Genomic DNA, 12812 nt, shown 5'->3' on the forward strand with positions numbered 1-12812 from the left:
TCTCAATGCTTAGCAGTATCTAAAGGGTAAAAGGATGGGGCCAAATTCTCTTCAGTGTGCCCATCAACAGGACAAGGGGCAACAGGCACAAAGTGGAACCCAGGAGGTTCCAGCTGAACAGAAGAAAAACTTCTTTCCTATGAGGGTGCTGGAGCCCTGGGACATGCTTCCCAGTAAGGCTGTGGAGTCTCCTTCTCTGCAGAGATTCCAAACCCACCTGGACATGATCCTGGACAACATGCTGTGGATGACTCTGCTTTAGCAAGAAAATTGGATCCTCAGAGCTTTCTTCTGCCTCCCACCATGCTGGTATTATGAGAAGTGACCCCCAGAACACATTTCTGTGTGAACACTCTGTCATCATCTGCTTCCTTGCTATCAGTTCACCATAAGCCAGAAATGTGCCCTCGTGACCAAGGCAGCCAATGGTCTCCTGGACAGCATGGAAAGGAACATGGCCAGCAGGTCAAGGGAGGTTGCCCTACCCTTCTACTCTGCCCTGGAGCATGGACACATCTGGAATACTGGAAACTTCCTGCTGGTGAGGGTGCCAGAGCACTGGAACAGGCTGCCCAGAGAGTATGTGGTGTCTCCTTCTCTGGAGAGATTCTAACTTTACCAGGACATTGCCATCCTGTGCAACCTGCTCTGCATGAAACCTGCCTTAGCAGAGGAGTTGGACTAGACAATGCCCCAGAGGTCCTTTCCAACCCCCACCTGGGGGATTCTGTAATAAGCACAACAATCAATTTTAAAGTACACTATGTGCATAAAGTGGTTTTATTTTGTACAGATCCAACCAACTAGTAAGAGATTTGTTGAAAATAGTTTTTAGCATGCTAAGAAAGCTTTAAAATTGACAAAAAGCAATGGGAAATAGTACAAATGCTGTGCTTCCTGGTTTAGAAAATAAATAGGTGGGGAGAGAACATCTGGAATATTGAGTCCAATTCTGGGCCCCTCAGTTCAAGAAGGACAGGGAACTGATTGGAAGAATCCAGCACAGAGCCACAAAGATGCTGAAGGGAGTGGAACATCTCCCTTATGAGGGAGAGCTGAGGAGGCTGGGTCTGTTTAGCCTGGAAAGAAGGAGACAGAGAGACTGAGAGATGACCTCATTCATGTTTATAAAAATGTGAAAGGGTGAGTGGCAGGAGGACAGAGCCAGGCTCTTCTCAATTAATGTCCAGTGACAGGACAAAGGGCAATGGCTGCAAGCCAGAGCATTCCATATGAACATAAGGGAAAACTTTCACTGTGAGGGTGACAGAGCTCTGGAACAGGCTGCCAGAGAGGTTATGAAGTTTCCTTCTCTGGAGACGTTTAAGATGCACCTGGATGCATCACTGTGTGACCTACTCTAGGTGATCCTACTCTAGCAGGGAGGTTGGACTTTTCAAGGTCCCTTCCAAACCCTAACATTCTGTGAGTCTGTGATCCTTGTTCTTAGGATGAGGACAGAAGTGTCCCTTCAAGAAGGAGGAACAAACTAAAAAGTGAGAAGTTTCTTTAACAGACTAAAAACTAGACATACTAACTTAAACTAGTCAGACTGCCTTAGAGCTGTGTCAGTTATATAGCTGTATGCTGTCAAGCCCCTCCCTTTACACCCCAGACAAACAACAAGCAGCCCAGACTTTAGGAGCAAGCACTGCTTAAACAAGCTGTGCCCAAATCCTGTGCTGTGAGCTCTTACCTGTTGTGGGAAGCAGGTCCGTACAGAATGCTCTGTGTATCCAAAAGAAGGCCCCTCAAAGACAGCTGTTGGGAGTTTCAGAACTTCCTTCAAAAACTGATCAAACTTTGTAAATATCATTAGTCCATTTGAATCAGATATTTGAGAGAAAATATCTGTAAGAAAACAGAGGAAAACCTACAGTAAGTAGATGTTTACTAAAAATAACTCCCAAGAAATTTCTTCTTATGGCTTCTTATCACTTACTATAAAGATACAAGCATGCATCAAGAACAGTGTGGCCAGCAGGAGCAGGGAAGTCATTGTGCCCCTGGACTCAGCACTGGTTAGGCCACACCTTGAGTCCTGTGTCCAGTTCTGGGCCCCTCAGTTTAAGAAGGACATTGAGACTCTTGAACATGTCCAGAGAAGGGCAACGAGGCTGGGGAGAGGCCTTGAGCACAGCCCTGTGAGGAGAGGCTGAGGGAGCTGGGGTTGTTTAGCCTAGAGAAGAAGAGGCTCAGGGAAGACCTTCTTGCTGTCTACAACTACCTGAAGGGTGGTTGTAGGCAGGAGGACACAGTCTCAAGCTGTGCCAGGGGAAGTTTAGGCTCAAGGTGAGGCAAAAGTTCTTCACAGAGAGAGTTGTTGGCCATTGGAATGTGCTGCCCAGGGAGGTGGTGGAGTCCCCATCCCTGGAGGTGTTCAAGAGGGGATTGGACGTGGCACTTGGTGCCATGGTTTAGTAGTCATGAGGTCTCTGGTGACAGGTTGGACTTAATGATCTTTGAGGTCTTTTCCAACCTTGTTGATTCTGTGACTCAATGATCTTAAAGGTCTTTTCCAGCCTAAACAATCCTATGATTCTATGCAAACATTAGGACAGCTGCACAGAGATTAAAGCAGAACTGTCCTGGGATCAAGAAGTGTCTTTAGAAAAGACAAATCCCTCAAAGAGGAAAGCTGGATCCCTGAGATACTTGCAGAGTCAGATTCCTCCATAAAGGAAAATTTCTCTAATGAGAGTAACACCTAAACATTTTCCAAGATGTGACAGATACCAGAATCCTTCACTGAACAGCCACTGAATCATCTATGAGGTTACTTAAGACACTGTCAGTAATTAAGCATCAAACAGGATTATGTTGACAGAAACTAAGCTTAAATTTAGTAATCAACATTAGGTCTGGGGGGAAAAAAAGAAGGAAAAAAAACAAGACTGTTTCAGAAAGGCTTCTTTTGAATAAACCAAAGAAGTTATTGCAGCCATCTGAGTGAAAGAGCTGATGAAGCAGCCTGCAATAGCCAAGCTAAGGGTGATAAGGCTGTCTGGAATTTGTATCATTGGCTACAGAAGAAGACAACAGCAGAAGCAGAGAAGCTTAATGCAAAGGTCTGGAGCCCTTGTGATGAAATAATTCATAGGCTCACAGAATGGTTTGGGTTGGAAGGGACCTTACAGATCATCTGGTTCCAGCTTCTCTGCCCCTCTAATCTTGTAAGACACATTAGGAATAATGAGGGGGGGGAAGGAAAGAGAAAGAGAGAGATGGAAGGTGGAAGAAGTTGTGTCTTTCAGAAAATTAAGCCAAGCTGAAAAATTAAATTGAAAATTGCATGTGAAGGGGGAAAAAAAGCATCAGGATCAAAACCCAAACAAATGAAACTATGAAAACAACTAAAACTAAAGAGCATCTACAGTGGGTTAGGATTCTGGGATTTTTGAGGATCTACAGTCTAGAACTGGCACATGAACAAAAGCTGAAGGTCTGGTAAGAGATCAGTTGAGGTGGGACAGTAATATCATGCCTGGAAGGTGACAGCTCTTGCATTAAATTCAACAAGGGCCTGCCTCTGGGGAGGAATAACCCCTGCTCCAGGACAGGTTAGAGGGTGGCCTGCTGGAAAGCAGTTCTGTGGAGGAGGACTTGGGAGTGCTGGGGGACAAGAATTTCCCCATCAGCCAGCAATGTGCTCTCATGGCAGAGAAGCCCAATGGTATCTTGGGTGGCACTCAGAAGAGCAGCAGGTTGAGGGAAGTTCTCCTCCCTGACTGCTGTGCTCTGTGGAGACATGTGGAGTCTTGGATCTGGTTCTGGGCTCCCCACTTCAAGAGAAACAGGGAACTACTGGACAGAGTCTAGCAGAGGCTATGAAGATGGTAAGGAGACCACAGCATCTCTCTGATGGGAGGATGAGACTGGGGCTGTTTGGCCTAGAGAAGACAAGATTAAGTGGTTATTTTTTTAATGCTCATCAATATTTAAAGGGCAAGCCACAGACTTTTCAGTGGCCCACAGAGATTGTGGGGTCTCCTTCTCTGGAGAGATTCCAAACCCTCCTGGGCAACCTGCTGTGGGTGACCCTGCTTTAGCAAAGGGGCTTGGACTAGATGCTCTACAGAAGTCCCTTCCCACTTCTGCCATGCTGGGATTTTGTTATTCTGTATTTAAAAGTGGACAGAACTCTTCTGGGTATATGCAGTCTATTAACCTGAACAGTATGCAAGATTTAAATGATTTTGAAGAGAAAGTAATTAAAGCTGGGAAAATGAAGATGAGAAAATGGAACAGGCTGTGTCAAGGGTAAAAAAAAAAACCAATCCCAAAGCCCACTAACCTACATCTTGCATTCATCAAAATAGTGCCTTTGTAACCAAAGTAAAGATGAACCCATTTCTGCAGGGGCCTCACACATGGGAAATTAGCAGTGAAATTGGGGAAGCTAAAGATTAGTAGGATATCATTATGCAGCCACCTGTCCATTTCAAGGGTGGTAAATTACCCTCAAAGACAAAACCTCAAGTGAAACAGAGGCTAATAGTGCCAATTCTCAGGAGCTAACCTCAGGGTCAGAACAGGCATGTGCTAACAGCTCCCTGATGACAAGGAGTTAATACTTTAGCTCTCATATGCAATTTCAGTTCAGTGTTGCTACAGTATAAACAATCAGGGTGTTTTTTTAAAGCAGAGAGAATAAAAAAAAAAGAGAATGTGAAAACCTACTGCTCAGACTCCATGATCAATGACAAAAGCATCTCTGTACAGGAAAATGTTAGGTTATGGCAGGACTTGACCTTAAGGTCTTTCCCAAACAAAACCATTCTATGTGGGTTTTAGCTGTTATGAAACAGAGCATCAAAATCTTCACAGAAGTACAACTCCAAGGGCTCTCATCTGAGCAACAACAACTTCCTTAGCTCACCCTTCTGTGCACCACATTAGGATTACACTCTTCCAGCATTCACCATTTGACAAATACACTGAGGCACATTGGCCACAACCACCCCACACAGTGCTACAGGCTGGGGTCAGAGTGGCTGGAGAGTGGCCAGGCAGAGAGGGACCTGGGGGTGCTGGTTGATGGTAGGCTGAACATGAGCCTGCAGTGTGCTCAGGCAGCCAAGAGGGCCAATGGCATCCTGGCCTGCATCAGGAACAGTGTGGCCAGCAGAAGCAGGGAGGTCATTCTGCCCCTGTGCACTGCACTGGTTAGACCACACCTTGAGTCCTGTGTCCAGTTCTGGGCCCCTCAGTTTAGGAAAGATTGAGTTGCTGGAAGGTGTCCAGAGAAGGGCAATAAATCTGGGGAGGGGTTTGGAGCACAGCCCTGTGAGGAGAGGCTGAGGGAGCTGGGGTTGCTTAGCCTGGAGAAGAGGAGGCTCAGGGAAGACCTTATTGCTCTCTACAACTACCTGAAGGAAGGGTGTAGACAAGCAGAGGTTGGTCTCGTCTCCCAGGCAGCCAACACCAGAACAAGAGGACACAGTCTCAAGCTGCACCAGGGGAGGTTTAGGCTGGAGGTTAGGAGGAAGTTCTTCACAGAGAGAGTGATTGCCCATTGGAATGGCTGCCTGGGGAGGTGGTGGAGTCACCACCATTGGAGGTGTTCAGGGGGAGACTTGATAGGGTGTTTGGTTGCATGGTGTAGTTGATTAGGTGGTGTTGGATGATAGGTTGGACACAATGATCTTGAAGGTCTCTTCCAACCTGGTTTATTCTATTCACCTACCATTTCATTTCATGGTTACTCAGCCTTGTCTGCATCAGCCAGAACATTTTTTATCTTTTTTTTTGCCTCCTTTAATGACCTCCTGTGGTTTTATAGGGCATCCTTCCACAGAAGCCATTTCCCCAACAATAAAATCTCATTTATCCACATGTCAGCTGCTACTGTTCTTTTTTGTTAACAGCTTTCCCAGAATGTGGGAAGCCTGCAGCTTGCCACATCTCCCCTCCCAAACTTCAGATGGTATTTTCTTCTTCCCATTCTTTTGTCCCTTAGGAAGTTTTCAGACAGACAAGTAACCAACAGTTAAAGTTCAGTTATTTTATTACTTACTTGAACTCTGGTGGTGTTTGGAAACTTAGCTTAAGAACACAACAGACTTCTCTTCTCTGCCCTCAGAAGCTTCACAAGACCCTGATTTTCCCAGGTTTTCCCCCACATTTCACAGTAAGTTCTCCTATGACCTTGTCTGGGAAGTCAACAGCCTAATTCTACCCTGGTTTAGAAAAAGCTTTTTCCCTTCTGCACAGATTTCCTAAGCTCCTGAAAGCTCAACTTCAAACTAGCCAAAATCACTCTTCTTGGACAATTTTGCTAATCACACACCAAGACTCTGCCTCCAGGTCTAACCTCTCTGAGCATTCTAGGGGTTAATAGTAAGGTGGTTCAAGTCTTCAACTTCTCTCCAGTTGAGCAGAGACCACAAGCAGCACATAAGGGGCCAGAGAAGTATTCACACCAGATGGTGCATGTGAACAAAGTGCCATAGCCATACAAAGCAGTGGCAAACCAGCATGGATCTTTTTCTTTCTCAGTTGACTTGTAATATATTAGACCAGACAGCACAACAAAAACAACCCTCACCAAACCCAAGTTTTACATAGGTCTTACAACAGTTAACACTAGTCCAGAAAGATCAAATGTGGGTAAGTCAGTGTGAGTGACATGCTGAGGGCACAGATCATCTAGTTCCAACCCCCTGCCATTGGCAGGGATGCCTTTCACTAGACCAGGTTGCTCAAGGCCTCATCCAACCTGGCTTCAAACACTTCCAGGGAGGGGGCATCCATGAGCTCCCCAGGCAACCTGTTCCAGTGTCTCACCACCCTGTCTGTAAAGAATTTCTTCCTAATATCCAGTCTGAATCTCCCCTCTTCCAGCTTCAATCCATTCCCTCTCATCCTATCACTACAGGACCTTGTAAAAAGTCTTTCCCCAGCTTTCTTGGAGGCCCTCATCAGGTACTAGAAAGCCTACTTGAAGGCCTCCCAGAAGCCTTCTCTTCTCCAGGCTGAAAAGCCCCAACTCTTGCAGCCTGTCCCCACAGGAGAAGTGCACCAGCCTTCAGATCACCTTCATGGCTCTCCTCTGAACCTGCTCCAACAGTTTGATGTGCTTCTTGTGTTGGAGGACCCAGAACTGGATGACTGCAGGTCACACTTGAATGTGTCCAGAGAAGGGCAACAAGGCTGGTGAGAGGCCTTGAGCATAAGCCCTGTGAGGAGAGGCTGAGGGAGCTGGGATTGTTTAGCCTGGAGAAGAGGAGGCTCAGGGGTGACCTCATTGCCCTCTACAACTACCTGCAAGGTGGTTGTAGCCAGGAAGGGGGTTGGTCTCTTCTCTCAGGCAACCAGCACCAGAACAAGGGGACACAGTCCCAAGCTGCACCAGGGGGAAGTTTAGACTTGAGGTGAGGAGAAAGTTCTTCACCGAGCGAGTCGTTCATCATTGGAATGTGCTGCCCAGGGAGGTGGTGGAATCACTGTCCCTGGAGGTGTTCAAGAGGGGATTGGACGTGGCACTTGGTGCCATGGTCTAGTCATGAGGTCTGTGGTGTCAGGTTGGACTCGATGATCCTCGAGGTCTCTTCCAACCTTAGTGATACTGGGTCTCACCAGAGCAGATTAGAGGGGGAGAATCACCTGCCTCACCCTGCTGGTCACACTTCTTTTGATGCACCCCAGGATATGGTTGGCCTTCTGGGCTAAAAGCACACATTGCCAGCTCATGTTGAGTTTATCATGAGCTAACACCCTCAAGTCCTTCTCCTCAAGGCTGCTCTCAAGCCTTTCTGTGCTTGGGGTTGCCCTGACCCAGCTTTGGGACCTCACACTTGGCCTTGTTGAACTTCAGGAGGGTGGCATGGGCCCACCTCTCGAGCTTGTTCAGGGCCCTCTGGATGGCATTCCTTCCCTTCAGCGTGACAACTGGGCCACGGTTTGGTGTTATCTGCAAACTTGATGAGGGTGCACTCAGTGCCACTGTCCATATCACTGACAGATGGTAAACAGCACTGGTGCCAGTACCAACCCCTGAGAGATGCTACTTGTCACTGGTCTCCATTTGGATATTGAGCCATTGACCACAACCCTTGGAGTGTGGCCATCCAGCCAACTCCTTGCGCCCCCACCCCAACATCCTCAGACTAGGGAAGATGGCAACAAGTTTGACATTACTACCAGCAAAATCACACCTGAAGTTTCACATCTGAAGAAGCACCCAGGGATTTAAACAGATGTAGTCATGAAGTCTTCTCAGTGACAAATCAGTCTGGTTTATGGACAGCAGATGGCATGGGTCACAAAACCATGAACAGAGCAAGCTCTGTTTCAGTGCAAAGATGGCTGAATAAGTGAAAAAGTCAGCTTTCAGGACTTAAGCACAATAAAACATGTGGCCAGTGAGGGAAACTAAGCATTTCATGAGCTGAAAGTACTTACATCTCAGTTTGTCCAGGATTTTACCACCACACATTGTTGCTAACATAGCTTTCACTGAAAACACTGTCAGCTTCCCGTGGCCCTCGCTGTGGAAAAAAAAATTACAGGGTGAGTAATTGCTACCCAGAATGAGAAACAACAAAACCACTCGAGGCCTAGGAAGGAAATGCACAAATGCCTTCCATTAACTACTAAAGTTTGCCCAAACTATTTCATGTAACATTAAACCAGTGACAACTCAGCAGCATTTTTGCTGTATTGGAAGAGTTAACAAGTGTTTCATCACACATCAAGTTTCCTTTCAGAATTAAGCCAAATGCACAGACAGACTACATTTGCCTTGTTCATCCCATCACTGTAGCATTACATTTTTCTATTGAACCCCATTTGCTCACTGTAAAAGAAAAGATGAATCTCTTTTTTACCCCTGCTACCCTTTGTTAGTCTCTATCAATTCTTACTCCTTGATTTAAGCTCTGATGCTCAAATATACATTTCACTCTGCAAATAGTTTGGTGATTGATAGCTAAAGGAAAAGCTGTTTGATGCCCTGAATATCTCACACAGAACTGGAGGGATATGAACAATCTTGTATTCCAATTTAAGTTAATCAAGCTGCTGTGCTATCAGAGCAGATGGCACACTGGGGAATTATTTTCAAGGGAAAATGAATTTGTCTCTATGGGAAGTATGAAGAAGGCCATTCAGCACAGTATGAGATAGAGAAACAGCTATGTGCATTACTCCTGTTACCAGAAAGACAGATAAGGATGAAATTATGAGGGAATTAAAGTCACCAGGAATGCAGAAGGCAGCTTGCTGGGTTAAAGCACAGCACAGCTGATGTCAGTTTCTCCAGCTGGGCGCTGGGCAGAGGGCTCACACAGCCCACCCTCTCCGCCGCCTGAATGCCTGTCTGCCACAGTGACAGAGAACCTCTGCATATGTGGTAGGACAGCCACAGTGTGGTCACCTCAGTGTAAATCCACCCTTAGTGACAACTTGGTTGAATGCTGGTTTAGGGAAAAAATAAAGTGTGTAAAGGTGGGTAAAAACTGTTGGAGTTCTGAGCAATTTATTGCCAGACAGAAGCATGGCGTATCATTAACCTTAACTACAAACAACAGACTCCATCAAGGAAGTTAAGTCACATACAAGTAATTAAAATAAGTTCAAGTAACTAATTAAATGTATTGGACAGAATCTGAAGTATCATCATAGCAACTACAATGATGAAGAAAATAAACTTCAGTGTTGGAAGAGCTCTAGAGAAACTCTTGAATGCTTCTCAGTGGAAAGAAGAATTGCAAGTGGAAACAAGACATCCCAACAAGATGGACCCTCATACTCTTGGCCATGAGTTCAGCAAGAGTTGTTTTGGACTCCAGAAGAACATTTTTCACCATGAGAACAGTGAGACACTGGAATCCTCTCCCAAGAGAAGTGGTGGATTCCCCTACTTTGGGCAGTGTAAGACTCAGCATCTTATTTCAGCTGCACTATTACCTAGAAAAATTGGACCAGATGATCCTTGGGGTCCCTCCCAACCTTGCCATCCTGTGATGTAACATTTGCACTTGGGAAGTGCTAAGGGTAGAATTACTCAAAGTGAATGTTGGCTTGTGGTATTAAAGCAGTGACAAGGTCTAACACCACTGACAGTCAAGCAGTCAGGTGGAGATATCAGGAAGTAACTAAATTACTTGTTTTCCCTTTCATGCTCTGAGTTAATACACAAATACTATCTTCTGTTAACAACTCCATGGTGAGGTAAATGCTCTTCACCTGAGAATACCTGAAATGTAATCTGCAATTTCTCTAACACAGAGACAAGTGTTCCCTCTACAGAAGAGAGGCAACCTCTGCCAGAGCTACAGCTTCAGGAAGATCTTTGAAGACGAATGGCAATCCAAAGGCCATCACTTTACCTGTGAATCTCTGTTTGAAGAAGCTAAACAAAGGCAGAAAATGACACACATTAGATATTTACTTTAAGTTATATAAAGGCTATAAAATGGTAAAGATTTCAGCTCTCCCATTTTCTGTCTTTTCTCTTAAACAGCTTTCTCCAAGGAGTAAGTGTGGAAAAATAAATCAGATTTGACCATAGCTCAAAATGGTTGCCTCAAAAATTCACGGCCTGCAAGCCTTGACCCCCACTTCCATCTAAGCAAATCTTTCTAGCGGATTCTTAAGTTATAGTCTCAGTCACCCTCCCTCTTTTCTTTTCAATAGAGAATTTTCTCCCCAAAAAGTTCAGTTTTGATTTCTAGGAAAACAAACAAGTGACAAAAGCCATCAGTGCCTCCTCAGAGGACATACCCTTGCAAAGCTATCTTACGGTGCCTTCAGATATCAGGACTGCTTCTGCTGGCCTTTTGTTTATTTATCATGAGAAAACCCCAAACTCTTCCTCCTGCAATCTGGCAGAGGTGTGGCTTTAAACATCTTCCCTAAAGGTATTTCTGTCCCACTGCTACTCAGTCTGCTGAATTCCCTATCAAACAGAAAAGGGACAGAACTTTCAATATGATTTTGCAAATCCTGGAACCACCAGGAGCTCTCAGGACTTGAAAGAGAGCTGAGGGACTTGTCTTGCATCCAGAAGGCTTCTTCCAGTCACCTTAAGAAAGCCTCAGCCTCCACATTTCCAAACCAGGCAGTCTGCAGCAGATGCTCACAGCAGTAATGTCCATGTCAGTCTGCCCACTAATCTTGACTCAAGCTCCCAGCTGGCTCACATTTCATCCCCAGGCAGAGCTCCATGCACTCCAGCCACTCTCTCAGAGGAAAAGCAACTTGCCCTCCTGGTCTGTCCCTCTTAAAGAGCCCAATGCAGCACTCCAGTTGTGTCAGCTCTCCCACCATGTCCTCCCTAGAGGAATCAGACCTGGTTTTCCCCCATGCTGCACACAATAGTATCTCAGAGAGATGCCTGCTCAGGCTGACTGCCCAGTAAAGGCACAAGAGCCTTCTGCACAATGCTGATCTGAAGGCATGCCCTTTTCTCTATGCATCTGCTTTAAGTGAGTCCCTTCCAGCTCTTCTAGTTACAAGGTTCCTCCTAATGGCATCACTCCACACTGCTCACCAACTTACTTTCTCGTTTGCTGGCGTCCTGGTTTGAGCTGGAACTACCTCATGGGCTTTTTGCTTTTAAGGCTTAGGGATCCTCCCCTTATTATTATCTACCACTGAAACCTATGTACCTCACTTTATGGATTCAGATACCAGTGAAATATTTGCTTTAGAATCTCTTTTACTAATGTCCTGCTCAATACCACGATGCCTCTGTGGACTCAGTACATAAAGCCTAAGAGCTGTTTTTCAGGGACACTGCTCTAGATGAGTTTAAAGTGTGTAACTGTAGACAGGACAACAAATTCTGTTGCAAAAATATTTGAAGTCCCTTCCAACCCTAACAATTCTATGATCCTGTGATACTGGAGGAAACATCAATTCTTTCCCTACCGAACCGGGGGGCCACCAGGCCCCCCGGCCTTTGTTGTCACCACCACCATCACCCAGTGTGCCCCAAGGAGACTCACCAGAGATGAGAGGAGGATCCTCCAGCCCAGATGGGCTCAGCTTGGGGCTTCTGCCCTTCCTGGTGGGGATTAAAAAGGGGAGTGGGTGGGGAGGGCCAAATGGCCACACCTGGGGTGGGAGGAGACTCCAACACAGCCCAGGTGTTCCGGGATTTGAGGGGAAAAAGGGGCAAAATGGGGCAGGTGAGGGACTTCTGGGGTGTCAGGGGGTGATAGGACTAAGGGCAATGGAAAAAGAAATGGAGATGGGTGGACTCAGACTGGGTGTTGGGAGGAAGTTCTTCACCATGAGGTTGGTGAGAAATGAACAGGTTGCCCAGGGAGGTGGTGGAAGCCTCATCCCTGGAGGTTTTTAAGGCCAGGCTGGATATGGCTCTGGGCAACCTGATGTGGTGTAAGGTGTCCCTACCCATGGAAGAGGGGTTGGAACTGGATGATCCTTGAGGTTCTTTCCAGCCCTGACAATTCTGTGATTCTATGATTCTAAAACAATTTTGCAGTTTAAGTTGGATGTTGGCTGGGGTTGCTTAGCCTGGAGAAGAAGAGGCTCAAGGGAGACCTTATTGCTCTCTACAACTACCTAAAGGGAGGTTGTAGCCAGGTGGGGGTTGGTCTCTTCTCCCAGGCAACCAGCACCAGAACAAGAGGACACAGTCTCAAGCTGTGCCAGGGGAGGTTTAGGCTGGAGGTTAGGAAGAAATTCTTCCCAGCAAGAGAGATTGGCCATTGGAATGTGCTGCCCAGGGAGGTGGTGGAGTCACCACTGCTGGAAGTGTTTAAAAAGAAACTGGATGAGGCACTCAGTGCCATGGTTTAGTTGATTAGGTGGTGTTGGGTGACAGGTTGGACTTAATGATCTAG

At 46.1% G+C, this 12812-nt stretch overlaps 1 protein-coding gene across 10 annotated transcripts in view; it reads right to left on the bottom strand.

The window, feature by feature from the left end:
• Positions 1-12812, bottom strand: part of DTNB (dystrobrevin beta) — a 194156-nt gene that overhangs the window by 150358 nt on the left and 30986 nt on the right. For all 10 annotated transcript variants that reach the window (XM_054179822.1, XM_054179821.1, XM_054179820.1 and 7 more), the window contains 2 exons: positions 8404-8489; positions 1697-1851 (listed from right to left, as the gene is read on the bottom strand). In XM_054179822.1, coding sequence (XP_054035797.1) covers positions 1697-1851; positions 8404-8489 — 241 coding nt within the window. The remainder of the gene's footprint in view (positions 1-1696; positions 1852-8403; positions 8490-12812) is intronic.

This window comes from Dryobates pubescens, chromosome 3, assembly GCF_014839835.1.
Source record: "Dryobates pubescens isolate bDryPub1 chromosome 3, bDryPub1.pri, whole genome shotgun sequence".
Lineage (NCBI taxonomy): Eukaryota > Metazoa > Chordata > Aves > Piciformes > Picidae > Dryobates > Dryobates pubescens.